The sequence below is a fragment of the Agaricus bisporus genome (genome assembly GCF_000300575.1).
Source record: "Agaricus bisporus var. bisporus H97 unplaced genomic scaffold AGABI2scaffold_4, whole genome shotgun sequence".
In the NCBI taxonomy this organism is placed as follows: domain Eukaryota; kingdom Fungi; phylum Basidiomycota; class Agaricomycetes; order Agaricales; family Agaricaceae; genus Agaricus; species Agaricus bisporus.
This window is the reverse complement of record NW_006267367.1, coordinates 2,145,823-2,171,287: the sequence shown is the minus strand read 5'-3', so window position 1 is coordinate 2,171,287 and position 25,465 is coordinate 2,145,823. Positions and strand designations below refer to the sequence as shown.

At 45.7% G+C, this 25,465-nt stretch overlaps 11 protein-coding genes across 11 annotated transcripts; 4 read left to right on the top strand and 7 right to left on the bottom strand.

The window, feature by feature from the left end:
- Positions 1-3,732: 3,732 nt before the first annotated feature.
- On the bottom strand, positions 3,733-5,297 carry AGABI2DRAFT_117487 (hypothetical protein; the record flags this gene model as incomplete). Its single annotated transcript, XM_006460482.1, has 6 exons — positions 3,733-3,887; positions 3,976-4,419; positions 4,473-4,751; positions 4,811-4,979; positions 5,037-5,201; positions 5,262-5,297. The coding sequence occupies 6 exons, from the start codon at positions 5,295-5,297 to the stop codon at positions 3,733-3,735; spliced, it is 1,248 nt and encodes a 415-aa protein (XP_006460545.1).
- A 180-nt stretch (positions 5,298-5,477) lies between these two features.
- Positions 5,478-6,878, top strand: AGABI2DRAFT_203612 (hypothetical protein; the record flags this gene model as incomplete). Its single annotated transcript, XM_006460481.1, has 7 exons — positions 5,478-5,548; positions 5,616-5,821; positions 5,884-6,077; positions 6,129-6,217; positions 6,269-6,418; positions 6,483-6,710; positions 6,771-6,878. Exons 1-7 carry the CDS (start codon positions 5,498-5,500, stop codon positions 6,876-6,878), a joined length of 1,026 nt encoding a protein of 341 aa, XP_006460544.1. The 5' UTR covers positions 5,478-5,497.
- Positions 6,879-8,556: 1,678 nt separating this feature from the next.
- AGABI2DRAFT_192211 (hypothetical protein) lies at positions 8,557-11,151 on the bottom strand. Its single transcript, XM_006460480.1, is given in 12 exon segments — positions 8,557-8,634; positions 8,655-8,663; positions 8,680-8,822; positions 8,879-9,040; positions 9,095-9,214; positions 9,272-9,361; positions 9,418-9,524; positions 9,586-9,804; positions 9,857-10,164; positions 10,223-10,580; positions 10,637-11,014; positions 11,070-11,151. The coding sequence occupies 9 exon segments, from the start codon at positions 11,003-11,005 to the stop codon at positions 8,738-8,740; spliced, it is 1,818 nt and encodes a 605-aa protein (XP_006460543.1). The 5' UTR covers positions 11,006-11,014; positions 11,070-11,151; the 3' UTR covers positions 8,557-8,634; positions 8,655-8,663; positions 8,680-8,737.
- A 619-nt stretch (positions 11,152-11,770) lies between these two features.
- Positions 11,771-12,283, top strand: AGABI2DRAFT_117484 (hypothetical protein; the record flags this gene model as incomplete). Its single annotated transcript, XM_006460479.1, has 1 exon — positions 11,771-12,283. One exon carries the CDS (start codon positions 11,771-11,773, stop codon positions 12,281-12,283), a length of 513 nt encoding a protein of 170 aa, XP_006460542.1.
- A 1,442-nt stretch (positions 12,284-13,725) lies between these two features.
- AGABI2DRAFT_220588 (hypothetical protein) lies at positions 13,726-14,931 on the top strand. The gene is made up of 4 exons (XM_006460478.1): positions 13,726-13,837; positions 13,917-14,141; positions 14,200-14,446; positions 14,504-14,931. The coding sequence occupies exons 2-4, from the start codon at positions 13,996-13,998 to the stop codon at positions 14,807-14,809; spliced, it is 699 nt and encodes a 232-aa protein (XP_006460541.1). The 5' UTR covers positions 13,726-13,837; positions 13,917-13,995; the 3' UTR covers positions 14,810-14,931.
- Positions 14,932-16,343: 1,412 nt separating this feature from the next.
- On the bottom strand, positions 16,344-16,730 carry AGABI2DRAFT_56274 (hypothetical protein; the record flags this gene model as incomplete). The annotated part of the gene is made up of 1 exon (XM_006460477.1): positions 16,344-16,730. A coding segment is annotated over one exon (387 nt), but the record flags the coding sequence as incomplete, so codon positions are not given.
- Positions 16,731-17,611: 881 nt separating this feature from the next.
- AGABI2DRAFT_117481 (hypothetical protein) lies at positions 17,612-18,468 on the bottom strand (the record flags this gene model as incomplete). Its single annotated transcript, XM_006460476.1, has 2 exons — positions 17,612-17,785; positions 17,839-18,468. 2 exons carry the CDS (start codon positions 18,466-18,468, stop codon positions 17,612-17,614), a joined length of 804 nt encoding a protein of 267 aa, XP_006460539.1.
- Positions 18,469-18,748: 280 nt separating this feature from the next.
- On the bottom strand, positions 18,749-19,587 carry AGABI2DRAFT_220580 (hypothetical protein). Its single transcript, XM_006460475.1, has 3 exons — positions 19,486-19,587; positions 19,127-19,427; positions 18,749-19,075 (listed from the first exon to the last, which is right to left on the bottom strand). The coding sequence occupies exons 2-3, from the start codon at positions 19,397-19,399 to the stop codon at positions 18,809-18,811; spliced, it is 540 nt and encodes a 179-aa protein (XP_006460538.1). The 5' UTR covers positions 19,400-19,427; positions 19,486-19,587; the 3' UTR covers positions 18,749-18,808.
- Positions 19,588-19,729: 142 nt separating this feature from the next.
- AGABI2DRAFT_220577 (hypothetical protein) lies at positions 19,730-20,726 on the bottom strand. Its single transcript, XM_006460474.1, has 2 exons — positions 20,294-20,726; positions 19,730-20,237 (listed from the first exon to the last, which is right to left on the bottom strand). Exons 1-2 carry the CDS (start codon positions 20,567-20,569, stop codon positions 19,986-19,988), a joined length of 528 nt encoding a protein of 175 aa, XP_006460537.1. The 5' UTR covers positions 20,570-20,726; the 3' UTR covers positions 19,730-19,985.
- Positions 20,727-21,288: 562 nt separating this feature from the next.
- AGABI2DRAFT_68004 (hypothetical protein) lies at positions 21,289-21,843 on the bottom strand (the record flags this gene model as incomplete). Its single annotated transcript, XM_006460473.1, has 2 exons — positions 21,289-21,501; positions 21,562-21,843. The coding sequence occupies 2 exons, from the start codon at positions 21,841-21,843 to the stop codon at positions 21,289-21,291; spliced, it is 495 nt and encodes a 164-aa protein (XP_006460536.1).
- Positions 21,844-24,213: 2,370 nt separating this feature from the next.
- On the top strand, positions 24,214-24,775 carry AGABI2DRAFT_117478 (hypothetical protein; the record flags this gene model as incomplete). The annotated part of the gene is made up of 6 exons (XM_006460472.1): positions 24,214-24,282; positions 24,345-24,354; positions 24,412-24,431; positions 24,492-24,621; positions 24,675-24,704; positions 24,762-24,775. The coding sequence occupies 6 exons, from the start codon at positions 24,214-24,216 to the stop codon at positions 24,773-24,775; spliced, it is 273 nt and encodes a 90-aa protein (XP_006460535.1).
- Positions 24,776-25,465: the final 690 nt, after the last annotated feature.

Sequence of the window (25,465 nt, the reverse complement as noted above, 5' to 3'; positions counted from 1 at the left end):
ATCTGGCAAGGCACGATCGTCTTCCACGCAATATTGATTGGAAAGGAAGGGACTTTGTATCGAATTCATTCCTTTGATCAAAATGATGGTGACTATTCTTATTTGGCAAGCAGTAATCGTACCTCAATGCGCCTCTGGCACCGTCGTTTGGCCCATCTTGGTCATCGTGGTATCAAAGAAATGGCCGATAACAATTTGGTTAAAGGTCTCAAAATTGATACACCTAACGACTTCGATGAGCTCTGTGATGCTTGCGTAAATGGAAAATCTCACCGTACTCCATTTCCGAAGACGAGTAACACCGAGTATTCCAAGATGGAGTTGTTGGTGATGGACGTATTCGGCCCGCTTCAAACTAGTACCTGGGATGGCTATTTGTATGCACTCGTGGTTGTTGAGGCCAGTACTCGTTTTGCTGTCGGGAGGTTATTGAGAAGTAAAAGTGAAGTCGGAGAGGCCGTTCGTGATATAGTTGCGATGTTGGAAAGGCAGTCGGGATTGAAAGCAAAGCGTTTGAGATCTGACGTCGGAAATGAATTTGTCAACAACGCGATGGACATCTTTTGCCGACGAAATGGAATCATACACGAGACGACCATACCTTACAATCCAGAGCAAAATGGTATAGCCGAGCGTGCTATAGCCGTTTATCTCCAGATGATGAGGTGTATGTTATGGGCAGCCAAAATTGATCTTCGTTATTGGGGCGAAGCGTTCATGTATGCTGTTTATATTCGATCTATTACTCTAACTTCTGCTTTGAAAGGAAAGGTTCCTTATGAAGCATGGTACGGTCGTAAACCCGATGTCTCTCATCTTCGTATCTTTGGATCCTATGGCTGGGCTCATGTCGCAAAAGAGGTTCGTAAAGGGAAACTTGATTCACGAGCAGTTCGTGTTCGAATGCTGGGGTGGTGGGCTGATGAATCCAAGGGATATCGTCTTGAAGACTTGGAGAATGGGAAGTTGATTGCTTCTCGGGACGTAAAGTTTGATGAAGACAGTTCGCCGAGCAATGTTGCGTCGATTGACATTAGTCTTCCTCATTCAACAGGACAAGAGATAATCGATCTCACTAGGTTAGATGAAGAACCTTCTCCTCACGAAGTTGTCATCTCTCAACCTACTACTCCCGCTACACCTTCCAATGGTGGTACTCCTGTTGAACGTCCCCAATCTCCAAAGCCTCCACCACCTAATACTCCAAAGAAGTCTACCAAATGGCAAGATTTGCCGAAACGAGACCCTTCTACTCGTGAACGTCATCAAACCAAACGATATGGTTTTGGTGACAAGAACGAACCTTCGGACAGTCATGTAGCATTTGTCGCTACGTCTGGTCCTTCATATTCCGAAGCTATGGCTTCAGCGGAAGCTAAGGGATGGCAGGAAGCTGTCGAAAAGGAGTATGATCAATTAGCTCGAAAGGGAGTGTTCGAGGAGGTTGATGAATTACCTGATGGTAAGAAAGCTGTCGGAAGTAAAGTTGTGTTGCGAGAGAAGCTTGATGAACATGGAAATCATGTCAAGTTTAAGGCTAGGCTCGTCGCTCAAGGATTTTCACAGATTCCTGGAGTTGATTTCCATGAAACTTTCTCTTCAGTTGCGAAGTTCGCAACACTTCGAGTCTTTCTCTCTCTGGCAGCCATTCTTGACCTTGAAATTCATCAAGTTGACATTGTAGGAGCGTATCTCGAGGGTGATCTTGACGAGGAAATTTATATGAAGGCGCCAGAAGGAGTTGGTGAAGGGAAGAAATATTGGCGGTTGAAGAAAGCGCTGTATGGTCTAAAACAAGCAGGACGTCAGTGGAAGCACAAGCTTCATGAAGTTCTTACCAACCTTGGATTTGAACGAACTCGTGCCGACGATTGTCTTTATGTTTTTCGTGTGGACGGAAAAATTGTCTTGCTTGTCTTGGTATATGTTGACGACATGGCAGTAGCTGGAAAGAACCTCAGTAGGATCGTTTCATTCAAGAATGGTCTTGCTCACGAGTTCGACATAACAGACCTTGGTGAAATCCATTATATCTTAGGTCTGCTCATAATCCGGGACCGCGCTAATCGTCGCATCTACCTAAATCAAACTGGTTATATCGAAGCCATTTTGAAGCGCTTTGGAATGGCGGAGTCGACGCCGGTCGCCATTCCCCTTGCGACCAACCATAATCTTTCGCTTACACAATGTCCTGAAAGTGCCGAAGAATTAGAGGCTTATCAAAAGTTCTCTAAAGGCATCAATTACCTTTCAATGGTCGGCTCTCTCCTCTACGCTACCCAAACTCGTCCCGACATCCAGTATGCAGTCGGAATCGTTGCGCAATATGCCGCTAATCCGGGTATTACTCATTTTGCCGCCTGCAAGAGAATCCTTCGTTATTTGAGAGGTACAAAGGATTTTTCATTGATGTTAGGAGATTTGAATGATGACGGGATACAACTGGTCGGCTGGAGTGATGCGAATTGGGCTGGGGATTTGGATGATAGAAAGTCCGTGAGTGGCTATTCTTTCGATATTGACGGAGGAACGGTTTCTTGGTCTTCTAAGAAACAGCGAGTCGTCGCTACCTCGACCGTTGAAGCTGAATATATAGCTTCGTCAAATGCCACCAGAGAGGCAATTTGGTTACGCACCTTGTTGTCGGAACTCGACTATCCCCAATCCACCACAATTATCCACACCGACAGCGCAGGCAATATAGCCCTATCCAATAATCCAGTTGCTCATTCGAGAGCGAAACATATCGATATTCGCTACCATTTTATTCGAGACCACATTGAACGGAAGGACGTTGAGTTGAAGTATGTAACAACCAAGTCGATGGTTGCTGACATTTTCACGAAAGCGTTGCCACGTGATTTGTTCACCCGGTTCCGAGAAGTTCTTGGCGTTATTGATACAGGTGTCTCGTCGAGTGGGAGTGTTAAAGAGTGCGCCGAGAGCACTGAAGTTGACGACGTGAAGGAATAGGTTTTCTTGTTTTGAATTGGTTTCCTTTTATATTTGCGTGCGTCATTTCTCGATCATGTATTTAAAGGCTCTCCGCACCGTCGAGGGAGTTCGGCTTCGTCGTTCTGCTGAACTCCCAGGTATTGTACTTGTATTCATTGTGAATAATGTATTCTAATAAATTCGGCTTCGTCGTTCTGCTGAACTCCCAGGTATTGTACTTGTATTCATTGTGAATAATGTATTCTAATAAATTCGGCTTCGTCGTTCTGCTGAACTCCCAGTCTCTCACAATTAATCTATCACTGCGAAATGCAACGTCAACACCGTTACTGCACCTTACGAGCTCTTGTATTGTACGAATACAGTATGTGGGAAGACACTATCTTACTTCAATTGTCCAGCGAGTCGCTTCTGCCGAAGATGATACCTAATGACGTATCCGCATTGATCGTTCCCGTTGATATTGACAGCCACTCGAATCCTTACCATGGATTCGGAGCAATATATACGTCGCGGACTTCTCAAACAACTTTGTCGTTTGTAATTCTTGATATCAGGTAAGGGTCATATGAGCAACCGACCGTCTAAGTTCCAAATGTTCCAGTAGAATTTCCAAGCGCCTAAAAATGCGGGGGCAGCAATATCGGGGCAGGAAGAAAGACGTTTCCAAAAATAGCGACAACTGCAGCTCTCTAAAAAGCGATTGTCAATTGAGAGACGGATGGATCATACCTAACAAGATATCCTACCTCAACTGCCTTCTTCTTTCCCAATATCTTATTGCTCCAACTTTACTCTCTTCACTGTACCCCGGAAATCATCATACGCCTCATCGGACCATTCTCTCTTTACCCGAATGTCATTATGCCTCCTCGTCACAGTTGAAGCGGTATCATCTTCCGTAAGTGTCATCGATCTGTCTCGTATATTCCCTAGTATGATAAAAGTAATAAAATGACGAATCATCAGGTTCTCTTCGTTCACACATAGAAAAACCTGATGTAACGTTTTCACACTCACTTTCCGAGAGACTGGCTCGTGGTCGTGATAATGGTAAAACGTCATCGTCTTGAGGTTCGGCTTTAATTTTTGGCGGCACCAAACTGGAGGAAGAGGAAGAATTTATCTCGACCATACCCTCAGGCAAAGAAGATAGAGCCGCCAATAAATCTTCGGAAGGTACGTAGTTGCTCGACGACGGCTGGTTTTGCTCTTCTCCTTCTTCTTCAGGTTGTTCTTGTTGTAATGACGCAAACGCCTTCGTCAATTCGTCAGAAGGTCGATACCCTCCAACACCATCTTCGTCCAATTCTTCAGCCTTTACTCTCACTTTCTCGTCGTCTAAATCATCTTGATCGTATGGTGATATTTCTTCCTTGATTCGATGATGTATAGGCTCAGTTTTAGAAGGATGTAGAACAATGGGTGAGTTGATGGACGGATCGCGAAGGGAAGCTTCCGCGGCTTCCTCCAAGAGTAATCAGTAAATTTCGGAGGTTGCTTCGTATACCACCTACCTTCTTCGTAAGGATCTATCTTACTCGATAGCTTTGGCTTGGTTGATACAGGTAGAGGCGGAGGGGACATTTGTTTTTCATTATTCAACTCTTTAGGTAATGATGGTTCGGGAAGTGATAATATCGGCGGCTGATTTGCCGCTACAACCTTATGGAGAGGTAACCTCTTCGCAAAAGGGAATGTTGAATTTGGTGCGGGAAGAGGATCGGGGTAAGGCTCCTTGACATCGAATTTATCTCGGACTTTGTTATATTGAGCGTATCCAGGTATCCAACCACCTATGTTTTTGATTTGTTTAATTGAAAAAGCCACGACCACGACGAGTTGAATAAAATACCTTGATTGACTGGGATAGGAAAGAACCGCGTCTCAAACTCGTATATAAAACTTGCGCGAGTACCGACGTTGTAACAATGAGGCGGGACAAGAAACGTAGACCAATAGTGAGCTCCCAGATATGGCTCAACATCGATTTGATCCGGAATTTCTACAATAATGTTTTTATTCTGTGATTACATTTAAGCTCGTCGTTATCCAGATGGTTTTGCAAGACAGAAACGTACAGTCCATTGATAAAAGATTGCACTAGGTCGAAGACCGGGATACTTGGGTCTAAACATAATTTCAAACCAAGCCGTGACATTGTTGAAGAAATTAGGCTCGGAAACGGGTATGCCTCCCCAGGGGTCTGTGACTATGAGGTATTTATCCGAAGGCGTAGGGTATCTCTTTGTATTCAATCACTTTAGACCTGGTATATCATCACTTGAGCGGAGATAGCCACAGACCTTGGGTTGTGATTTCTTGGATTTCGATTTCCCCATGTTGAAGAAGGTGAAACCACTATCAGGTGTACAGCCTGTATTAAAAGTTCTGAACGCGTGGTTGCAGCAAGGTTTCTATGAGATACGACGGCAGAAGACAATACAGCCACTGTGAGATCAAAGGCGTGAATTAGGCAAGTCCGTTTAATTTCCCACGATCACAGCTTTCACCAGCACTTTCACGAAAACCCTAATCGCCAATGCCGAAGAAAGCTGTTCAGCCATCTGCAAATTGGTTTGCATTTCAAAAAGTGGACAAGTATTTCAATTGTTTCGAAACATGTCACCCCCTTACTGATAAGATGTTTTTTTTCTTAGGATTTGAAAAGTTCGGATCCTCATCCGAAGAAGCGTAGGAAACTCAACCATGCATCGTCTACGACGAATTTATCGTCTCCATCTCCAACACCATCCTCATCTACGCAAGTACCTAGTCCTTTGGAAAGTACAGACGATGATCCCGCTCGCTCAACCCTTAAACAAATGGTCCTCGGCTTACTCACTTGCCCACCCGCTCAACACCTGTGAGTTTCCTTCCATTCGTCCTTCGTCTCTCGTTTTTCCTTCTAATGCTGGCGTAAATTAGTCCAGGACGGTATCTAGCCATCGACTGCGAAATGGTCGGAATCGGACTCGATGGTTCAGAATCTTCTTTAGCCCGTGTCAGTGTAGTCAATTGGTATGGTGTCGTACAATTGGATGCGTTCGTGAGACAACGTGAAAGAGTCGTTGATTATCGAACGAGGTGGAGTGGAATTCGCGAAAAAGACATGATTGGTGGTGAGTTCTTATCTCAATGGAACATAAAATAAAGAAATCATTCAAATATAGCGAAGCCGTTTGAAGAAGTTCAAAAGCAAGTGGCTGATCTAGTAAAGGATAAAATTTTGATTGGACATGCTGTGCATCACGATCTCAAGGTACGTCAAATTGGTATACAACACATAATCCATTATTTCATGGGATTTTAGGCACTTTTATTATCGCATCCTCATCAATTAACACGAGATACCCAAATATACGCAAAAAAGTTTGGCTTGACAAAATCGAAATTCATTGCTCTTCGGAATCTAGTTAAAGAACAATTAGGCATAACCATCCAAGACGGTGAACATAGCAGTGTATGTCATTATCTCCCTGTGCCTTCATCCTTTTCAAAAAACTCAATCATCTGCTTCTTTAAAGGTTGTGGATGCGCGAGCGACCATGGCTGTATTCCGAATGCACAAAAAGGAGTGGGAAAAGGGTGTAAAACCTATAGAAATCTCTGGTGCTTCAAAAAAGCGAAAAGGTAAAGTCCGGGTACAAGACGACGACGATAGCGGTGACGAGGAAGAAGGCGAAGACGGTGATGGTAAATCAGGATCGATACCTAATAATCGCAAAGGAATCAGTTCGGGGCTATCTACAGTCGTCAAAAAACGAAGAACGAATAGCGCCACGACCACCAAAATGATTAACCAAGGTGGAAAGGGCAAACCCTTTTCGACAAGTACGAAATCATCATCGAAGGAGAAAAAGTCTTGGTGGTCTGAACTACCAAAGTCTGGGTCGAAGGGATCGATACGGTTAAACAAATGAGTGATATGAAGAAACTCAGGGAATTCACTCTCGCTCACCGTCTTTATCGTGCATGCAGTTTCGGATTAATTACTATCAATTATAACAATAAAATATGACTAGAAATAGTCCCAAAGTTCAAAGTTCATGAAACAACGCATAAATATACAGGGAAATCACGTATCAGGTATATGGTAACACAAGACGAGAAGGAATGGAACAAGATTACACGAAGAACAGCGAAAGAAGGAAGTAACGAAGATTTCCTACAACTCCACGCCATTCACAAATCCACATGCAACAGCCGTCATCATCAACACAAAGAAGGATCCCATTGTGGTATATGCATCGGTATTCAATCCAATTGAAGAAGCGGCACTGGAACTAGTAGCGGCAGGAGGACTGTCGTTATCCGAAGAAGCTCCCGAAGAAGTTCCTGATGACTGAGTAGTCATCGTGGCAGAAACACTTTGCGAGCTCGACATTGGAAAAGATGGGAATGATACGGATGTGGCTGATAATGTAGCGTTTGACTGCCTACAGAATTGTTGAACCAGGTTTTCTGCTGTGGAAAGTTCGGAAGTACAGCCGTTGGCAACACAATTGAAATACGTTAATGGGAATCTGGCACTAGATTTGTCTTTTGTTAGTAAAGATAATAAGAGGGGTTTCAAGGAGGGGATTTTACTTAGGACACCAGCAATCTACACCGACGAGATCATCACAGTTGACATCCGCAACTGAAGTCGCCAAGCAAGTGTTCACTAGCGGAGTTTTTATATAGAATAAAAGGCGGTCAACTGTATCAGGACGCACCGCAAGCAGAAATACCACTCAAACTTGGAAACTGAGCAGAACTCGTCCTCGTCGCAGATACGCTCGCACTTCCACTTCCACTTCCAGAGATAGCGCTTGAACTGCTACTACTACTGGTTAGCGTGGCACTACCACGAGCCGGAGAAGAGCCCGATGTCATAGATCCGGAACTCGAAACGTCAGGTAAACTTGATGGTGGAATCAGAGTTTGTGCCCATGTGAAGGATAGATAATAAACCAGAGTCAGAAAGAGGGTCTGCGAGGAAGAGAGACGCATTGTTTTTTGTGCTGGCTGGTCGTAGCACAGTTCAGAGCGCTGGCGCTGCGGCGGTGGTGTACGTCAAATGATTATATAATCAAATCGACTATCGATTATTCTTAAAGCTTAATTAATGCCTTTGCTTCTCGTTGTGGCGTCTCATTTGTGAGAAAGTAGCCCGTATCAGAAAGAACCCGAGATCTTCAGCTTGGAACGTACAGCGACTTGATTATGTTGGAACTCTAGAACATCAGCGAGATAACCGGCCGGCTCAAACTTGATTGAAACGATTTATAAAAAACTCGGCCCGCTCGGTGGATAGGCCTATGACGGGGCCTACGTAACTAGTATGTTCTGAGACTGATGTATTGATTCGAAGTAATGAAGCTTGCCAGATATACAGACACGCACAACAGGAAGAGGGAGAACCTAAGCGTCGAGTGGCGTGTATCACTGGCATATAAAGAAAATGAAGAAAAGTCCCTACTAATTTCACATTGCACAAGCATTGAAACTTGAGCGAGTTTTTGAGTGACGGTTCTCATCAGGTTCTCATGGTCCGCAAGTTGTCCGAGCCTGCGCTAATCTATTTTGGTGTCCGAGGTGATGGAGCCTGTGATCAAGAGATAGGAGTTCGTGAAAAGCCCGTAGGCACCGTAGGCTCACTAGAAGGCTGTTAACTCGGCAGCAGGTGCGTAGTAACAGGTAGTAACGGGTAGTAACAGCATGTCCTGCCTCCTATCTCACGAGAATTGGTCTGAAATTATCTCCTATGTATCTACTCGTAAAACATGAGATATCGGTTCTAAGGCCCATTTTCCAGCCCTGGTGCTTCCCAACACTCGAGTGCTGTTCTATAGTTGCTGTCAGAAAGAGAAATATCTCTGTATCTATTGAGTCCAGAGGTTGGTTCCCGAACACTGAATTCCGAATAAGAGAAACGTACACACTGTCAATCTCCTCTTCATACAATTTTAGTGCCAACTTCCTCATAACGGTTCCTTTGAGAGTACGAGGCAAAGGTTTATCTTGACTGGTAAAAAGGATCATCTCATTCAATATGCGGTAATACAGCGGTGCAGCGCTATTCGCTCTCTCGACCAGTGCCCTAATCGAAAATGCTAAAAGAAACATTTTGAATGGTGATAACTGCGTCACTTACCAGGTCAAATCACGGAATTCTTGCGCAGTCTCGGGAGATTCAAACTGTTCGTATGAGCGTGGTTCGATCAGGATCCCAGCCCTGTCATAACCTCGTCCGAAGACAACAGCACCGTCGATTCTCGACGCCATTATAATTTGAGTTAGGAGCACATCATGTTGAGAAGTATGTACTCACGATGGACTATTGAGCATGATGGCTTCAATAGGTCCTGAGACAATGTTTACACCATTAGAAAGTATCACCATGTCGTCTAGCCGACCAATACTTGATACAAATTAGTTAGTAAAATGGTGCTTCTATAGCAAATAAATTGCCAACACATTTTCCAAAGCTTGTTGTTTGTAGGGTGCTTGATAAAAAGGTCCGAACTTGCATAGCCCTTGCCGTCCGGCCGATTGATAACAGATGGTTGGTGAAGTCCATTTGGCTAACGTGTGTGTCATGAGCTAAAACCCAAAATGCTAGTTGATAGAATCGGATGGGCTTACCATGAAATGATACTCATATGTACCATCGTTCTGATCGATGAAGTTGTGAGAATCTGAATCGCAGAATTCAATCCATTCCCAGTCTTTCTCTCTACCTCGTTGAGGTAATAGTTTCGTAGGAATCCCAAATTCTGATGCTCCATACATGGACTGTAAATTCACTCCGGCTGCAACGAGAGCGTCCCCAACTTCCGTAGATAATGGGCCTCCAGCGAAAATCTAAGTCATGTTATCCGATGAATTCCAGCAAGAGGAGCGTCAACAAACATACAATATGTCTGAACTTTGCCAATTCTTTAATATCCGACTCTGACCGTGCCCAAGCTTTCATGAATATTGGAGGGGCAATTATGCCGCTGCACCGAGTTCTTTTTGCATGTTCGAGGAAATTGTCGGGGGTGGAGACCATGGGTGAAGCGCTCAAAGACGATCCAGTTGGTGGATAGAGACCCATGGTAAAGCCATAGTAAATGCCGAATATAGTATTTCCGAGGTACGCGAGAACATGCGCTGGCAGGAGAGCCATCGTAGCGTATCGGCGATGCGAAGGAACCTGAAAGTCTTCGAATTGTGGAAGAGCTACACAAGGTGTTATTGGACGTTGAGGGATGGAAGATCTAGCTAGTAACAGGCTTACTCAGTGCAGCCCAACTACAAGTAACTCGATTTGTGTGTGGAACAACCTTTGGTAAACCTGTACTTCCAGAAGAATGGAAATAGAGAGCGACGCTATCAGGAGATGAACGTTGCGATGGAACAGGATAAGATATGCTGCTTGATGTTATTCCCCAGTGCTCTGGGTAGATATCAGATGGGGAGGGCATTTCCGAGACGTGTAACTCGTAATTCGGATGATGAATCTCGAGTTCTTGCTTAATTCTGTCTAACAAATCTGTAGGAAGCATCGCGGAAGTTACCATTAGATGATGGCACGACGATTTCGTCAGTAAATGAATGATAGCTTGAGGCGTGAGGCGCTGTGACATGGGAAATGGCTAGGGAGAACATTAAGAGCATGCGACGAGGTTGGTACTATACACAATACTCTTACCACATAGCCAGACTTCATGATTCCAATTAACATGGCTTGATAAAGGAGGACATCGGTGACAAGCAGGAGTGCGACGACAGTACCGTCGGACTCGTTCCCGATGCGTCCAGGTCGGACGAATTGCGCCACGCGGTCGCAGGCACGACCAAATTGTTCGAACGACACGCTTGTGGGTTCTGCGGTCGCTGAATCGACGCTAAAAACATAAAGTGGCTCCTGAGGATTGTGTTCTCGGCGGAAGTCCAGGGCCTCAGAAATACTAGGGCACTCTTCAAGTGGAGGGAGACGCATTTCTCTAAGCCAGTGGAAATATGGCCGTTGAGAGTAGACTGACAGAGTTGGGGGTGCTTTTAAACTTCTTTTAACCATCTTGATGCCCTACAAAATAGCGTTAAACTAAATCGTAGCGGAGAGATACGAGGGAGGTGATTACACTATATCTGTACCGACAAGCTTCTGCTCTCACAATATTTGTGGCGCAGAAATGCTAACTGCTGGTTAGCGACTTCTGTTCGCATGTTCTATGTATAATGACTGGGTAAATCGCCATCACACCGTCTATCCCTTTCGTGGTGCCCAGGGCACTCAGATATTCAAGGGAACGAGTGCGCGGACAACACTTTCGTCGTGAGCCGTATAGTCGTTGGCCAACCAATATTAAAGGTTGGGGATAATATTGAGGACCTAGGGCTGTAGGGCCCGAGATCCCCAAGTGGTGAGATCGAAGCTGGAACGCAGTCAGGTCACCCGAAAAGCGTCAACTTCGATCCCGGTGTTGGCTAGCCAGACTTCCAGCCTGTCTAAGTAGGGTTAGGATGGGTGGAAAAATAAAAATAGTGTAGTGGTGCGGCACTGCGTAGGACCGCACCAGTAGAGGTAGTTGTAGTATAAGTTATAAATCGTGACGTGACAGTTATATATAGATGTCGCTCACACACACGGACATCACTCCGAAAACTCAGACCGCGCTCATTCCTCCACAAATCCAATGTGGACAGGCGTCACGACTGTGAGAGGAGGGCTGAGTGCGAACGAATGCACGGGGATCATCAAACATAAACCCATATGCCCATATGTGTTGAATCTTGATCAGCCTTCGCTCTCCACCGTCGACCCTATGGCTTCCATTCTCCAATGCGACCATCTTCGTACACACAGAGCTCCGTGTGGTTTCGCAAGCGAGAAAGCGGAGCTCATTCATGTCAACGAGCAACTCGGCTCACTCGATCGACTTCTGGCGTCGCTCTTTTCAACTACGTAATCAGCACTTGCCAATCCACACTCTTCCTATCGAGGTCTTGTCATACATTTTCAGGAGGATATTCTCTTTATTATCAGGAAAACCTTCGGCGAGCTTTGGTACTGAGTTCCGCGTCATCTCATTTCCGTCACGTTGCCTTTGACACACCAGAGCTGTGGAATAAGATACCGCTGTACATAGATGAAGGCAAAGCAAGTGGCAAAGTCTCGTCTTTGCTTCAGCATCGTATTGCCCGTGCACCGAACGCCACCATTTCCGCATCTGATAGGTATTCCGATGGTGGTGGAGGCGACCTACGTTCAGCAATCGAGATTCTCTTCGCTTCTGATACGACCCGGAAAGTCAAGGCTCTCGAATTGTATAGCTCTCTTCATGCATCGTTATAATTATCTAAATCCAACGGCTCCTCATTTCCCATTATTAACGAAACTCTGATCGTGCGATGCAGGCGGACAAACTCTGAGCACCTGTCTGGTTTTAATTTTGGGGCACTCAATACTATGACCCGATTCAGGAGCTTCCGATTATCGTTTCTCCATCCGTGCAACACTTGTGGTGTGTCGGAAGAGGTGTTCGCGTCGCTCCTTTACCAGTGCCCAAACCTTGTGGAGTGTTCCGCGAGGATTCTGCGCGAATTTCACGGCCTTCTATTCATAGAACCCCTCATTCTTAACCATCTGCAACGACTGGATACTCGCGCCACGAATGTCATCACAATGAGCTCGTCCCTACGGCACCTTCAACTACCCTCACTCAAATTTCTCTATCTTCTTCACGTAGACAGAAGTCATTCTCACGATCTTCTGTTTTGCCGCAACGTATCGGCAACGCTTACGACCCTCACCATAGCCACACTGTCCTTTACATTAGACGATGACGGTCTGTATCAGCTCAACCTTTCCTAAACTCAGAGTCCTGGAGTTCAACTCTGTGCATTTGGCACCCCTACTGAGCACCTTTCATGCGCTATCGCCACTGGACCGTGAATGCAACAATCCCATACCTCTTCATCTACCCGCTCTCAGAACTATAACATTGTACTCTGACAGGGCCGAAGTCGAGCCTCATGTCCTTCTAGATTTATTGAAGAACTGGTGGATCGACGACGCATTAAATCTGCACTTCAAGCTCGAAAACTATCAACTCAGTTTAGAAGCTTGGACGCCGGCATTGAAAGAGGAGTTTAGATTGATTGTGGGTAGCCGTCACTGATAGAGATTTCATGGGGCCACCACAACATATCATGATCACCGGCATGTGTCGTGCAGCTTGCCAATGGCCATAAAATAATGGTGCGGATACGTCCATATGAAGTATATACTTAGTAGTAGGCTGAGTGGCCCTCTTTCTACACTCGTCTCAGGTGGCACGGCTCAGCTCTGTTGTTGATCACACACGTGATTAGTATGTTGGGCCCGGGGGCCGGAGGCCCGGAGCTCTCGCGTTGAATCATGTTCACTCTGGGTTCACTATGTTTATTACATCTTTTCTGTCCTCTGCGTCCGGTGTGCCATATATCTCATGCTCGAGTTGTGAGCAGGCGTATGGCCCGTACAACGAGCTCGGAGACCTCACTTTTCTGTTACTCGTAACTTTACAAATCTGATCTTTGTTGAAGCTTCGGGGCTGAGCGCTGAGCGATGGACGCCTTTGAGCACAAGATGAAGGTTTCGACCTGCGCCCAAGCGCGTTCTTGTTGGAACCAGCTCCGTAACAAGGTCTCTAAGCCCTTGTATCTTGTATATCCAAGACCTTTTTGGCGATCATTTGGCCCCTGCAACGAGCTGGATCAAGAACATTTCATCAATGAACAAGAGTGAACAATCAGATAAATCATCATGATGGTTTGATACATATTGTCCGCGCTTTAAAATGACCCGAAGCGGCTGCCATGGAGATTCGTCGGTCTTTCTTCCCTCACCCACCTTCTAAAGAGCAGAGTGAGTACATCTCTATTGCTTGTTTCGACTTTCGAGCTCATCTTCCTTCATTTCACTGTCACTCTTCATATGCGGGCAGGCTCGCAAACTGGCACAGAAGTACTAATTCTTTAGATTAATCCTTCAATTTCTCTCTCTCTTCCATTTTTCAAGTCATTATGATCTTTGCTATTTCTTTCGCTCTCGCTTCTGCGCTCGTTACCTCTGCAGCTGATTTCAATGTTACTGTGGGAGCCAACAACCAGCTGGTCTTCGACCCAACTTCGGTTACAGTCCAAAACGGTGACACTGTTCACTTCGAATTGTAAAGCAGTTTCCACTTGATATCGAATTCTTCTTCACTAAAAATGTAATTTATACAGCGTTTCAAAAAATCACTCTGCCACTCAATCTACTTTCGCTAATCCATGTGCCCGAGTTGATGGTGGTGTTGATTCTGGCTTTCTTAATGTCGCTGACAACGTCCCCTCGGTGTGGAGCTTCACGGTCAATGATGCAAGCTCACCCTTCTGGTTCCACTGTGCGCAAACGAGTCCCGCAAACCATTGTCAAACGGGCATGGTCTTTGCTATAAATCCCACTGCTGAAAAGTCATTTGACGCCTTCCAAGTAAGTTCATCCTTCTTTACAAAGGGAACGCTTCCTGAGGGTTTTTATTTTATCAAGGCATCTGCTAAGAGTAGTGCCAACGGTACCACACCGGGAGATATATCTGCAGAATCATCTCCAGGGACGACACCTCCCGCTAATGCAACTGACGGGGCAAGTTCGGGGACACCATCTTCCAGTGGATCGGATACTAGCGTTCCATCTGGTACTGGTTTCTCGACATCAAACGCCACTACCACTCCAAGCAGTGGTGCATCATCTCCTGATTCGACCCAGAACCCCAATGGTGCGATTTTCACCCGGGGCTCGAGCTCGGTTGGCGTCGCTACCGTTGCTAGCTTGATTGTGGCCTTCGTATTTTAGTGGCAACTCTTGTTGAATGGTACTTTGTTGTTTGTGGCCGCCAGTTGAACCGGATTGTCTAACTTGGATTATCATTTGATTGACGCTTGATATAGATATCTGAAACGCTTCATAAGCTTTCCACCTCAGCTTCCATAAGTATATATGTGTTGGCGAGGAAATATGGGAATTAAAGCTGAAACAATCAGTCTGGGCGCTGATCAAGGTGCTGATCATCAATGCATCTATTTGGAACACAAAAATCATCTCAAAGTAACTAAACAAGCAAAAGTTACAGATCGTTTATCCGAATAACGTTATATGGTTTGTTTTTCTAACGATATGGATATTTTAACTTCCCATTTTCTATAATTCGAACATCCAACTCTCCCCATCGCAACTGGTCTAATTGTTCAATAAGATATGTGCTCAAAAAGCCATAAACAAGTCCATCGCAGTCAACCGTAGCTTCTTGTAGAACGGAGACATCGTATTGGGGTAGAGGATACCGACGAGAGGTTAGAAATGATAGAAATTCTTGATCGGAGACGAAGAGTCGACCTTGTAGTTCGAGGTGAGTTAACCTTGGGATTAAAATTGTGGTCGACTGAGGTTGTTTTTGGGACAGGGCATCGTTTGCGGGTGATTGGGGGGCAGAGAGACCAGATAGTATATCGCCGTTATTGATTAATCCAATATCCAAGGTCAGCGATGTTAAGTCGTTCGTATGCGCCAATAACTCCAATAAATCTTGCCTTTCAATCTTCTTGCATCGCAGAGTCAGAGATTGCAAAGGCGCACAGCGAGCAATAAATGACAGGATCGTATCTTGGTCCCATTCCAATTCTCGGGCAGAGATACCCAAGTTCAGGAGGTTAGGCGGCGTTAAATGAGTTAGGAGAGTCTCAGCTCCCAATCCCGAGTCGCTTTCTATTTGAATATCAAGTGACGCCAGTTCTTGATGGTAAAGGTGGGATGACGGGGAAAATGGGGCTGGAACGTGACACTGAGCTCGAAATGAGATGAGATTTGAACAGTGCGACAGTATTTCAAACGCCATTTGGACGGGTATTGATCGATCCGTGGTCGCTGTATACAGATTGAGATGAGTTATTTTTTGTCGAGGGAGATTGAGCCCAAGGAAGGTAACGTTGTGATCTAGTGTTAACGATTTGAGGGCGATAGCACCAGAGAGCAGATCAGTTAATACGGGATCTGGCTGCGTCGAACCGTTGATTTGATCTCGTGGTGGGGTGATGATGGTACAATGCTGCAATAGCGGTAAAGGGAGCCCTCTTATACTCGAAAATAGTGGCCAGTGACTGGTAGAGGATCGTAGTACCAACGATAGTTTCTTCCACCTTCTTGAAACGCTGGTCAACATCCCAACAGCTACGTTACGTGAATCAGAGGTGAATGTGGGTGTACGAAGTTGCTGTTCTTCCATGCAAACGGTTAGCGGATGGTTTGATGACCTTTCGAGCCATGTGTGGATTAATGGCAATCGACGTGATTCTTGCAGCTCTCCTCGGCCTATACGAATTCTGATGTTGGACCAGAGCCCGGGCATTAGCAGAGCGTGGTTTCTCCATCGTTGGCATACTTGAGTTAACAGGAGCGGCCCAGCGTTCCTGTCAAAACTATCAGGTACGTCGGGAACGACATCACACCCTGAACCACGCTCACACCGGAGGAATATCTCCGTCATCACATCCGCCGGAATCCTACGAAAAGGTGATAACAACGCCTTGTGTTCCTCTATGAGTTCCATCAGTTTACCGCGTTCGAGTGCGAGCATTTCCAGGATCGCTGTTATACGAGCAATTTCCCAATCAAGCTTTCCGACGGCTGTGGCGGTGGTATGGATATAGGAGTGAATTTTGGGTATTTCATGAGCAGATGGTGTGGCATTGGTGAAGAGGATATGGGGAACTGGAGAGTCAGGGACAAGGAGTATGCCTGAGGTGATAAGCTGTCCGGAAAGCACGACGTCATGCAAGCAATTTCCACACGTTAGAAGCGTGGTGATCTCTTGGATCGGTTGGTCGTCCAATTGGGGATGTGAATGCCCATGGGGACCTGGGGTAGGGCTACCAGAGGTAGAGAAGGTATGGGTGATGGATCCACTCGACCCACTAGAAGATTCGACTTCCATGCGATCATCATCGCGGAAACGTGTGCTATCGGTGATGACATTGTAGTACGGGTGCAGGAGGTCGGTCATAGCTGGGAATCATCGATAAACATTTAAAGCATCCATAAACAAGGCGACCTTACCGTACGGAATAAGAGCAAGCTCAAGGTAGAAAGCGTCCGACAAACAGCTAGTCGGACGGTTGTGTCGCAAACGGTACGGGTACAAAGGATCCGACGAGTCGTGGAATCCAGTAGTCCGCTATTGGTCCAGACCTTGTGACAATCAGTAGATATAAATAACAAGTATCATTTGAATTACTTATAAGTACACTGAGGTCGTCAGTTCGCTCACTTCTCAGCCCGTTCCCCTCTTGACGGAGCGGCCGCCCTTATTGTATATGCGAAAGGCCAGACTCCGCGAGATGATCTGCAGGGCAGGTTGCGAGGCCCTATAGAAGAAAGGCAAGGGTTGTCCTGATTCGTGGCCTCTTGAATTCAATGAAGCTTGAGAGGCTGGTAGTTTATGTGACCGACGTGTAATTTTTCGACGACATTACAAATGATGGTTGTTGTACCTAATAGACACATCAAATGCAGAAGCGATCAGAAGAAAGCAGCCGAGATTAAGGAGACCATGTTGAAAATAAACATGAACAAACTATCATCACTAACATCGCAACGGATCTGTCACAGGAGATAGGTTAACAAGCCCCCCGCAGATGCATGCTGACTCGGGAAGAACTTCTTCGTTTTCTTGGTATAAGAACTCAACGCAGATCTAGAATCGAAAAGAAGGGCCTTTGAATCTTGAGCGTCGGCGTCGACCAAATCAACAAGATTAACATTGAAAGTCCTCGCTACCTGAATTCCCTTCAAGAAACGCTGCAGGTACGCTTTAGACATAATTTACTCACCGATTTACATCCATCTATCGTATCTGGCCACTTGGCGTCCGGGATTCGTGAGAATAACCTATGCCAGTTTTCCAGGTTGTTCTCGTCGCTGCCATAAGCAGCGTTAAAATCCTGGACCAACGCATCTTGATACTTGCGAAGGGCGTCATTCCATAAATGAATCCGATCTCCCCACCATTTTTCCTTCTTCCTCAGCTTATTCAATTGGATAGCAACCGACTCAGAACGGTCGCGCTCGAATCCGGGGAAATCAGCAAAGAAGGCATCCAGGTGCCTCAGTGTCCTCTCTTGGGGTGACGTTTCAGGCGGCTGTCGACCAATGGATAGATTGACGACTTCTTCGTCACGTTGAGTGGGGATTTCATAATCGTGAAGAATGAATGCCCACTCAGCGGGCGTCAGCTCCTCGGAGTCCATCATTCTCTCTGGAGTTCCATAAGACGGGTCGAATTGGCGATACAGTGCGCCATTAAGTCTTTCAAGTGCTTCTCTATGTTCGCCCGAACCTGGCGCCCACCCTTGTTCTTTGGCAAGCTCATCAAAAAGTGCAGCAGGAGTCGCCTCAGGGTCATAAACAAACCCTTTAAAACCCTCAAAGAAGGTTTGAATGGGGTCTGCCCATGGCGCCATTGCGAATTCTTCTAGAGAACTGGAAAGCTGTAAGTTTCAGTCCCTGATGGGTGGAGAAACTGCTGAATACGTTGGCTCCGCCATGGGCTCCATGTTCGACTTGGTTTGATGCTCAGAAAGTTCACTAGTAAAGGCGCGTGTCATAGGCAAGGATGAGTCTGCACATCAAGCGGATGAAGAAGCCTTATCTACTAATAAAACACGTGGTCGAGTCTCTTCGACTTCTTGCTCGATCCAGAATATTCTATCATATTTTAGCTTGGTGTGTGACTTTCCGCAGCAAGAGAACCACGAAGTATGCCCATCATACAAGTACAGATTTATGACCTTAGTCTGCTATTTATCGACGCTTATAGTGTCTCTTTTTCCCTTTCCCCTTCTTTGGTGATTGAGTCGGATCGTGGCGGTCTGGATTTGGATTCACGATGTTTCGAAGCAAATATTCTAGCAGGCTACCCGCCTCGATATGTTTACGAGGGAAAACCTTCCCTCTTGAGAGCGTGTAAACGGATAGCTCCACTTCATTCGCGAAGTGTCTGATAACTCTGTTACTATCTGTCCTGGCATCAACGAGGTCAACGAGGTTGATGAACTTTCCCTCGATAAGCTATAAAGGGACTCGTAAAAACTGTCAGCATAACAGTTAGGCTTTACGCACGATTTTACACTCAGCAACAGTCATAGGGGGATCGGTGATACCGATGTGCCTCAACAGGTTATGCCAAGCCGCTAGGTCGTTTTCGTCGGCCGAGTAGCTGCTGTTAAACTGCCTCACCAGGGCGGTCCGATATCCTTGCCATGCTGTATCATTATCGTAATCACCCCTTCGCCGAGCTTCTTCGCGGAGACGATTGAATTGAACTGAAGCTGACTGCCACCAGAAGTAATTGAACCAGGAATAATAACGAAAGAAAGCCTCAAGAGGCTCCATTTCGGTAATCTCCTAGAATATCTAATCGCTATGACCGGCAGCGATAAATGAAAACGAGGGTGGTCAGAAAAGCTGGAGTAGCGTACTCTTCTTGGATATTTGTCTCGCTTGAGGATGTCACTTGACTAAGGCGACGTCGACAAGTACTTGTACTTGTTTATGACGCTCAGAAGGTGGGAGTCTCAAGCCAAGCGGTATTAGAGTGACGCTTCGATCTCCCAGCTGATTTGGAGACTCCCAGACCAAACAAGTAATGCCGTAAGATGCAGTGGCCACTCTCAGGTTGTTTCCCTCGATGCCAGAATTTCCCTCATCATCTAAAAACAATCCTAATTGGTAGAGAAATAGTAGAGAATTTATGAAACTTATTTATACAATCAGACTCGAACAAAATAGTATTTTACTTAGCTACAACCTTATACCTTCTCCGTACACGATGAACAAAACCAAGGAAACAAGAGGACTGATACCAAAGGATTCAAAAAGTACACGACAGTGGACATTGCAAGCCATCATATTCTGAACAGAAATCGTAAGCCAAGGAAACGATCGTGATAAGAAGACGAAGTATGGCTGCGTGAGTTATTTATCGGCGACGTCTATTCTTCTTGCTCCCTCTGAATTGAGTTGGATCCCGACGATTTGGGTCCGGATGCATGATATGTCGAAGTAGGTACCTCAACAGAGTACCCGCTTCCTCATGCTCACGGGGAAAGATCTTCTTTGTTTCACGAGTATATTCGCTCAACTGCTGTTCGGTGGCGAAGTGTATGATGTCGACGTTGTGATCTCTGGCATCAATGAGATCTATCAGATTAATGAATTTCCCATTGATAAGCTGGGTATCGGCAGGTATGTCACTGTTTCGCGAGTTGATTGAAGCATGATGCTCACCTTTTTACATTCCTCAACTGTCGAAGGGGGGTTGTTCACACCAATATGACGAAGAAGAGCATGCCACGCGGCAAGGTCATCTTCGTCAACTGAATATGTCGCATTGAACTGCCGTACCAAAGCAGTCCTATAGGACTGCCAAGCCCTATCATTTTCATCATCGTCCCTATCCCATCCTGCTTCATCGCGCAGACGCTTGAATTGCGCAGAGGCTGACTGCCCTGGCACATAGATGAACCACCTATACTTACGAAAAAAAGCTTCTAGTGGTTGCATTTGACTGTTGAGCAATCAATCAGCTGATTGGAAACACATTCGCGGATCTGTCTGCATACTGTCTTTCTGAAGTACTGCTTCACTCGAAGTGAGGGAGACTTCAAAAGGTGTGTACGCTTCCAGGTCCTTGTTGGGGGCACTCAGTTGAGAGTCTCCAGCCAGGGGTGTTAAGGCGATTTCGCCTGAGTCTCACACTTAAATATGGAGCCCGGAGCGGGCCGCAGACTCGGAGATCATGGGGTATAAAGAACCTTCCCAACCTGAAATCGACTTTTATATCTACTTCCCGGGCTGGGAAAGGGCCGCACTCTTCGTCCATTTCCTTTGAAGAATCTGATCCGAATCCAATGACTTCTGGTCCAAAGAATAATACAGGGCTGTAGTAGAATAAACCTAGTAGGGTATTTTTTCTTTTATCATGTTTCAGCCAAATCGTCATTTCTTTTTCATACTTTTCGTCATATCTGTTTCACTGTTTGTATAGAAGCTCCTCACGTATCTTCCGAGTATTTTACGACAGCTTGATTACCATTACGCGCTTTGACTCCAGGCGGTAAGATCTCGTAACCTAAGTATCTGTACCCTTTCCCCACAACAGCGGTAGAGGTACCAACTGTCCATAGGATGCATTTAAAGTGATTATATGCGCGGAAAGTCGCCTCTAATTGCTGGTGGTTACAAAGAAGACGTCACATCTATGAGATTCTTCCTCCTAAACCCTACCCTCTTTGTCGATTGGTCGGATAGTGGATTTTGCGAAGAAGAAATTTCAACACCCCTCCAGCTTTGGCTGTTTCCCTTGGAAAGAACTTTCCTTCGTTCTTGGTGTACTTGCTTAATTCCATTTCTGAATTAAATTGTTTGACAAGCCGAGATGGATCTTCCCTCGCGTCTACCAAGTCCACAAGATTGACGAAAAGGCTCTTAACAACCTAAATGATATGATTTCCTGATTCAATGTCTCGCCTCAGCAACCGTATTCAGACACATACCTTCTTGCAGGCCGAAACGGTATCCGGAAGGGGAGTTATCTTCAAACGCGTCATAATAGCATGCCAATTCGCAATGTCGTTTATGTCAGTGCCATACGACGTGTTGAACTGCGCGACGAGTCCATTTTTGAAAGCGTTCTTGGCGTTCTTCTTACGGCGCGAACTTTTCCCCCATCCCTCGAACTTACTCAATCGATCAAACTCCTTCGTCGCCGAAGCTGCGGGATTGTAGTTGAAATCGGGGTATTGAGCGAAAAATGCGGCCAAAGGTTCCAGTTGCATTTTGCTAACCCAGTATAAGTGAAGTCCATTATCAATAGGTAACCACTTACTACCGCGATTGGTCTGTAAACTTGCGCGTCGGCGGTAGAGAATGACGAGATGATGAAAAGGCTAACACGTGCGCGCTTGAGAGCTTTAATTAATTTTATATTTAGACATTTGAGTTTGATAATTAATTATGCCGATGATGTCGATGAACAGCGGACAAGTACTAGTACTTGAAGCAACAACGTACGTATTTGAGGCAAAGTCTCAAGGCGCATGGACTGCTACAATAGTGGAAGATAGTATGTGTAACTTCATAGATGTGACGAGAGAGCTAGCCCGGTGTATTCGATTCGAATGGTCGTGTGAGCGCCTCAGCGTGCAGCCTCACATTTGATTATGAATGGGTACAGTGGTCCATGCTTGAATGGCAGTAGCGTGTCCAAGCCTCAAGGCCTCAAGCTCAAGCCTTGTTTGGTATGATGTCGATGAGGTGAGTGTGCTGCTAGGAAAAAATCGTGATAGCTCATTCGAACGTCACGATTCACCATCCCTGTAGGATAAAGTGGATGATAGTAGTGAGATCCGTCTACAGACTGGACCCACTCACCAGATTCCTGATAGCTTTTTCGCAAATCAGTCTGAGCCCCTCCGTAATCTTCGCCCGATTGTCCAGTTGAATCCGATTTCGGCGTCTTTTCGCTAACCTCTTTGACTAGGTCCACGATGTCGCGATCGAAGTGTCTCCTAGCAAACTCCGCTGGTACATCAAGACCAGATATAGTTCCGCCTCCAGTCCACATCTACAATCCATCGCCTATCACTGACCCAATTGATCACCTTGAGTAATTCAGTTTCCTAAAGCGCGTCGCCATAGAACGAATTGTTTGAACATCCAGTGGTCGTCTAGGATTCCCATTAATGCCATACAATGATAGCTAGCACAGACCGCCAATAAGGCTCGAAGCTTCTGGACGCATATTCGTGTAGAGGAAAGAGTAGTTCCGGAACCTCCTCCTGGAACGGTGATGTAAGGTGAGGTGAAGCGTGGACGAAGCTTGAGCTTGAACACGCGAACGAGCACGCCAACCGATTGCGCAATGTGTGCGTAGTATCGTGTTCCTCGGTTGTTCTAGATAACGTTCGCAGGTACAACATACTCCGTAGTATAATTCCGATGAGCATCGTTTCTCCAGTGGGTAGACATTTTGTACAATTTGATCGAAATGCCGCCGCAAGTTTGAGGAGCTGCCGAGCGAACTATCATGCTTAATTCTGCCAGAGAGTCCACATGACTGATGCCAGTCAGATTCGCAAACGGTATTCGTCCAGCTTGTCTGGTCAACGAGGAGTTAAGATAGCGTGAGAGACCCGTGGTGGCTGTGATTTAGTTGAATGACACGTGAGCGTCACGGTAGCACTGAACGGAAGGTGGGGCAGGGAGGGAAAAACTGGCTACACACGCCGCACAACCTAGCAGAGAGACAGTCAGAGAGACTAGAAGTTGCTCTCACGACCGTGACAGCGCTCAATAAATTATATCTTCTGCGCTGGCTTCACTGCAGACCTCCCGGTCACCTCCATGAACACTGTCACAGTCACGACGGTAACACATCTTCCGTGTTCGCCACTCTCTGGAAGCTTTTCTCCCTTCACTTGCCCTATCACACCCTCTGTTCTCTTTCATGGTTTCTCAAACAGCCCACCGGCAGAGCGATTAGACTCCATCGCCGTGAATGGGCAACCCTCGGGCTCCGCTGTGGGAGGTAGAGTTGCCACCGCTGTTTGTCCTCCGAGTCCTACGACTAGCGGTCAAACAATTTCTCCCCAATCAACATCCTGAAATACTACAATGATTGTGTTTCATGTTTCAATGCCATGAGAGAAGCACACGCTTCTCATTGCTACTAATCTGTCACTCATTCGATGCTATAAATGAATCAATTAATGACCAAGCAGGGTACGTTGCGCGTATCAGATATGTATCAATCTCACTTGGAGCGCTACCGCGTTAGCTTTTACGAAGTAACTGATAGCGAGAAGCGGAAAAACAGGTTTTCCCTGGTACGTTCAGGCCCTTTTATTCTATAAGAAGCGGACATTCTTGAACTTGAGGATGCGGTTTCGGTAGCTAATGTGGCGCCGATTCAACTACCTGCCGGATTTGGGGTAAAATTCATCACTCATCATGGAAGATGATAATAGATTGTAAGAAGTCAATTTCTACTGATGTATCATTTCATCATTGACAGATATCAACGCTCAGCAAGAGATATTTTGATCTCGAATGGTCTTTTATCAAGAATCTTAGTATTTGGTCGTCACTCTCTTCGTCCTGTTACGCCTCTGCTTTCAACTCGAGTTAATCAGGCCTAAAGCAAATCTATGTCTGGCCTTTCCAACTTTGACATCCAAAAGCTCGCAAAAGGACTTGAGGTATCTAGGGACTTCGGTGTATGTCTCACTCCTCGCCGCTCCGTACTGGCCTCTTTCTATGTAGCTCACAGTGTATCTAGTATTCGAATGGTAGGTCGCATTATATTGCGAAATTGATCCCCAGCTTGACCTATACCTGAATGCCAGTGGTTGGCTCCGCGGTCGTTGTACGTACTTCCAACGGTCCTAGTAACTCCGGTTCAACTCTGGGCTAATTCATCTGCCAGTATTTTGACTGGCTTTTGACTCTCGACGCCGAGATCAGGCTGGTGTGGAATGCCAAAGGATCAAAAATGAAAGTTTTGTATCTCCTAACACGTTACCTGCCGCTTGTATATTCGCCTCTGTTACTGTATTGTAAGTCCAGCTCCATAATAAGCGTCCAGCGAGCTTACAATACTCTATTGTAGATCGCTTTGGCAATCCTACAGTCTCGGAATGTACGGCCGTGTACAGAAGCATAGGCAGTGCGTTACTAATCTGACATGGATGGATAGACTCCAGTTACTGATATCGGATGTATATCAGTATTGTTTACGGTTGCCGCCATATGTGCTGCATGTAAGTGTGCGACTTTACCTGTTAGATGTGTTTGGTCCTAACATCGGCAGTGGTTGTGACGCTCAGAACCTGGGCTGTCTGGGATTTGAAAAAACCCATGACCTACCTTTTATTCGGAACATATACTGTGACTTCAATTTTGATCTTAGTGTTATATATAATCTCTTGGAATTATACGAGCCGTAAGTCTTCATTTCCAGCCATTTACTTCGCACAAGGACTGAAATGCAGAATCTTTTTCCTCATTCATGTTGTTTTGCAGAATCGGTTATAAGCGGACTTCCGCTTGGATGCATTCCCGAGTTTCGAAGCTTTTACCTTCCCGCTGGATTTGTGTCCGAAGCAGCTTATGATACTCGTTAGTATATCTACTAGATAATGGCGAAACAATGTTCACCTGAATAATATAGTCATTCTCCTCTTAATGCTCGTTCGAGGGGCATCGCTCTGTGAGTGTTTTCTTTAACCGTGGTCCGTCGTACTCAATAACAGTGTTATAATACAGATCGTTGGGGTAGAAATTCACTTCTCTTTCAAACCCTCTACCGCGATGGTCAGTTCTTTTCGTTGCGTAAGTTTTCTCAATATGCTAACATGAGTTACAAAGGGATAATGTTTTACATATATATAACCAGTAAAA

What these genes read in the sequence shown, in the direction of transcription:
- AGABI2DRAFT_192211 (XM_006460480.1), bottom strand. Translation starts at nt 11,005, where the DNA reads ATGGTTAAAAGAAGTTTAAAAGCACCCCCAACTCTGTCAGTCTACTCT. An exon ending in CATATGAGTATCATTTCATG is followed by an intron (nt 9,525 to 9,585) that starts GTAAGCCCATCC and finishes CACACACGTTAG; the next exon opens with CCAAATGGACTTCACCAACC. An exon ending in GAAGAGGAGATTGACAGTGT is followed by an intron (nt 8,823 to 8,878) that starts GTACGTTTCTCT and finishes TGGACTCAATAG; the next exon opens with ATACAGAGATATTTCTCTTT.
- AGABI2DRAFT_220588 (XM_006460478.1), top strand. Translation starts at nt 13,996, where the DNA reads ATGATCTTTGCTATTTCTTTCGCTCTCGCTTCTGCGCTCGTTACCTCT. An exon ending in GACACTGTTCACTTCGAATT is followed by an intron (nt 14,142 to 14,199) that starts GTAAAGCAGTTT and finishes TAATTTATACAG; the next exon opens with CGTTTCAAAAAATCACTCTG. An exon ending in AGTCATTTGACGCCTTCCAA is followed by an intron (nt 14,447 to 14,503) that starts GTAAGTTCATCC and finishes TATTTTATCAAG; the next exon opens with GCATCTGCTAAGAGTAGTGC.
- AGABI2DRAFT_220580 (XM_006460475.1), bottom strand. Translation starts at nt 19,399, where the DNA reads ATGGAGCCTCTTGAGGCTTTCTTTCGTTATTATTCCTGGTTCAATTAC. An exon ending in CTGTTGCTGAGTGTAAAATC is followed by an intron (nt 19,076 to 19,126) that starts GTGCGTAAAGCC and finishes GTCCCTTTATAG; the next exon opens with CTTATCGAGGGAAAGTTCAT.
- AGABI2DRAFT_220577 (XM_006460474.1), bottom strand. Translation starts at nt 20,569, where the DNA reads ATGCAACCACTAGAAGCTTTTTTTCGTAAGTATAGGTGGTTCATCTAT. An exon ending in CAGTTGAGGAATGTAAAAAG is followed by an intron (nt 20,238 to 20,293) that starts GTGAGCATCATG and finishes GCCGATACCCAG; the next exon opens with CTTATCAATGGGAAATTCAT.